The 3,943-nt window shown below is 35.0% G+C and overlaps 1 protein-coding gene across 1 annotated transcript; it reads right to left on the bottom strand.

Annotated features, from left to right (window-relative positions):
* Positions 1 to 1,914: 1,914 nt before the first annotated feature.
* On the bottom strand, positions 1,915 to 2,436 carry LOC137920460 (uncharacterized). Its single transcript, XM_068763827.1, has one exon. The coding sequence runs from the start codon at positions 2,434 to 2,436 to the stop codon at positions 1,915 to 1,917; it is 522 nt and encodes a 173-aa protein (XP_068619928.1).
* Positions 2,437 to 3,943: the final 1,507 nt, after the last annotated feature.

Genomic DNA, 3,943 nt, shown 5'->3' with positions numbered 1-3,943 from the left:
AATATTAACGCAAATATAGGTTTTAAATATAGACATATACAATTTGCATTACACAAACGATATTTATGTTTTGTTTCTCCTGTATGCAGTCTTAGTTTTTTAGTGTAGTATTAAATGAAATTAAAGTAAAATTGCTGCTTTGTCCACATCTCTACGACAAAGTGCATACTTGGCGCGTTTGTTGTTTTCAATTAAATTCACTTTTGTTTATTTACGTTTTAATTTCAGAACGTTTTATCTTTTATACATTTTTCGATGCTATCTACCGTAACGTTAGTGAGTTACCGGCAGGATGTAACAAATGTTGAACACGACGTAAATATTCCTTTGATAGCAAAACAATTCAAGATATGTATCATGATTTCGCGAATAGCATACATCTTTTCTATTATGTATATTTCTGTACCTATTATAGTAGTCAGGATAGACAGTGCGTATTCTTAGTAAATCTATTATTAAATGGAAAACATCAGTTTTGTCCATTTGCTCGTCAGTGTTTTCAGACAATAGTCTATGACGAATATGTTTTACTAGTAATAAATTACTGCACAAACACATATCTCGGGATTTCTCGACGAAATCGAATTAAGAAAGAGGAGACCCGTATGTTAATGAAAATAACCGACTTAGTCCGACAAGTTGGGAAATTAATGTGACAAATGGGAGACCACATAGCGTGCAGAGCTAATGTATGCCAGGGCCTAAGGTTCTGGAGTGTAGACCATGGACTGGTAAACGCAGCGTAGGATATTCATTTGCAAGGTTGACAATTGAATTGTTAGTCCTCGGAAGACGCTGGTTGCAGGTGGCTTCCAACTGGTCTTAATGTGAATCTATGAGGGAGGTCGATGTCCAGCAGCAACTGTCCAACCGCTGGAATGGTGATGATGATGATGATAATTTGTGGGAACTTTTTAATGTATATTTTTTAATTTAACAAGTTGTACAAATGTCAATTAGGTATGAAATATATGGAATGTACTCTACCATTTATAATATTAATTTTCGATTGATTGTTTACTTTCAAACACAGAATCAAAAAGGACTCAGAGAGATTACTTTGGAATTACAAACACGCATCTCATACTATGAACAGCATATATTTCTGAATTCTAGTATTAATTTAATCCTTTATTAAACTAATTATTTATTACCTAATGGTCTTTTTAAGTCTTGCCGTTAGTTTACTGGCATACAGACACTGTTAATATAAAGCTACGTGTTCGCAAAATGAGAAGTCGGTACGAAACAAGATAATAAAATCGCAATAAATCCTTTTTGACTCACTGCTAACTTTCACCATTACAAACAACAAGTAGGTAATTTGTTCCGCATAAGCATTAGAGTTGCTAAAGAAAATATTTTGCACGAGGTATGAAACCCTGTAATCTGTAACAAGGCATTTAACTATTAAATCGCAATAATTTCATTAATGTAATACAGGGTGATGGATTATATATGTAAAAGCCTTAAAGAGGTGAACGTATAACTTATTTCTTAGCAAGAAGTTTTTAATCTTTTACATCTATTTCTAATCAATACACCTCTCTAGTGTTGGCTCTGAAATATATTACATTTATTAATTTTTCCCATTGCAATGCGCCAGGCTATTAACTTCTGGAAGTACACTAAAGTCTTCAGGGATAGATCATTATTTATTCCTATGTCGCCAAGATGGGGCAGAGGCTGTCCACAGTACGTTGCTATCCCGAGCGGTCTTGCGTCTCGCTCGTTACTTCGATCCACGTCATTCTAACTGCTTTCACTTTTGCAGTGATCGTCCGCTGCCAGGTTTGCTTTGGGCGGCTACGTCTTCGTTTTCCTTGAGGATTCCATTCTAAGGCTTGCCACGGTTCCATTTGCGGCGTTTGACTTGCTGGTCGACCGGCATCTCGCCGCAGCGTTTCGAGAGGTTTACGTTGGAGACTTTCTCAGGTTAACGAAGACTTGGAGCTGACGCGTGATATCCTTAGTAACCTTCCACGTCTCGCATCCATATAGCAACACGGTTTTCACATTGGACCGGAATATTTTGAGCTTAACTCTCCTAGTCAGCTTCCATGATTGCCATACAGAACGGAGCCGTGCGAAGGCTGCCTTTCCCTTGGAGATTCTCGAAGCGGTGTCCTCTTCGGTCCCTCCTGATTTCGATATTACGCTACCGAGGTAAGAGAATGTGTGGACTCTCTCCACTCCCTCTGTGCCAAAAAGGAACGGCAAAGAGCCTGTTGCTTCGCACTTCATTTCTTGGGTCTTCCGGAAGTTAATTTTAAGTCCCGTCTCCAAAGTCTTTCGTCGTAGATCGTCCAGTTTGGTTTGCATGTCGGCATGTGTGTGGCTCAATAGGCATAGGTCATCAGCATAGTCCAAATCTTCCAAGATATTAGACAGTCCCCACTCTATGCCACGGCGCTTGCCCTTGTTGGTGGTGTTCATAATGCCATTCAGAACGACAAGGAAAAAAAGAGGGATAGACAGTAAATAATATTTGATTTTAAAATCTATTAATCATATTTTTGATAATGCCTTTTCTTCCTAAATTATCATCATGTTTATTATTATTTCTTACCATTAATTTTGCATAGAGTAGATCATAAATTAATTACAGCACATGTGCTATACATTCACCTCTTTAAACTTTTATATTTATAACCAATCACCCTGTATACTAGACGACTATATGCGATCCTTTCCATGATGTCAATCATTCCGGGATGACGCAGAAATGGAGCAGTGATCCATCTAGGGAAATGAACTAAATGCATTCGTTGAACATTGTTCTATAGCGACAGGCTACAATCTATACGTACAGTTGTTTTGATTATCATTTATTCCTGTAAAATTTTTAAGATTCGTTCGTTCGATATTTTAATATTTATATGTATAAAAATTAATAACAAAAATGTGTTCCTAAGCGCAATGTTATAGAAGATTTCTATTATTGATCATTCATTGTTTATTATTAAGATACTAAACAAACAAAATGATCACTTTGAAATACGTCTTATTTATTTATTTTTTTCTATTGGACCGCGACATCGTGCTGTGGTGTGAAATTTTTTGTCTCTTTTTTGTAACGATTAATTAAACTAGAATTAAACTTTTTTTTTAAAAATTTCTGTCATCACCACATTTATTATGTGTCTGTTACTCTTTCTACACGAAGTATAATATTTGTTATTTTTCCTATATTTAATTATTAATACGAATGTTTGAGTAAATAAAGCTGGTGTTCGAATGCGTCGGTCCCATAACATCTGGCAGTATAAAGTCTGCAGGAACAGACAGTATAAAATAATTATTTTTCACATGTAGTAATTTAAATTTTGAAAACTCTTTTACTTACTGTTGCAAAACAAATCTCACATTTTACTTAGTAAAAACTTTTTTAATATATGTTTCATTTAAATAACAAAATTCTAACATTTCAATAAATATTGTTTGAAGTCATCGCCGCGTACGGATTGAGTATCAATATGGAACATTTCTAATAAACTGTAGAAAGCAATAAGGCCGAAAGTTGCAGAGCGCTCTATGCCGAATTTAGAGAACTCTCGAACGGAGAAACAAATACCTACTATATTATTAGTTTCATCTTAACGTGTTAGAACCAAGGAATACGCTAACAAAATTTTATCCTTATATGATAATGCTATTCTTAAACAACAAGAGTAAGTGGTAATCATTCAGAACTACAGACCGTGGGATGAATTAATTATTTCAATTTCTTACGAATTTAATTTTTACATCTGTAGTAACTGTTTATTGATCACTTTTCTATTGAGAGAAATATCAATATTAAGAGTGTACTGTTTTGCTAGAATGTAAATCGTATAATAAAAATATAATCAGCCATACGACGTACACAGCTGGACATAGGCCTTCCAATAAGTCCGTTTGGAAGCGGCTGTATTTAGTATCTAAATGTATAATATGAGACGGC

This window comes from Battus philenor, unplaced genomic scaffold (genome assembly GCF_028537555.1).
Source record: "Battus philenor isolate CCGP_79_NKW_IND1 unplaced genomic scaffold, ilBatPhil1.0.hap1 SCAF_18, whole genome shotgun sequence".
In the NCBI taxonomy this organism is placed as follows: domain Eukaryota; kingdom Metazoa; phylum Arthropoda; class Insecta; order Lepidoptera; family Papilionidae; genus Battus; species Battus philenor.
Note: the sequence above shows the minus strand (reverse complement) of the source record. Positions and strands in the feature narration are given on the sequence as shown.

What these genes read in the sequence shown, in the direction of transcription:
- LOC137920460 (XM_068763827.1), bottom strand. Translation starts at nt 2,436, where the DNA reads ATGAACACCACCAACAAGGGCAAGCGCCGTGGCATAGAGTGGGGACTG.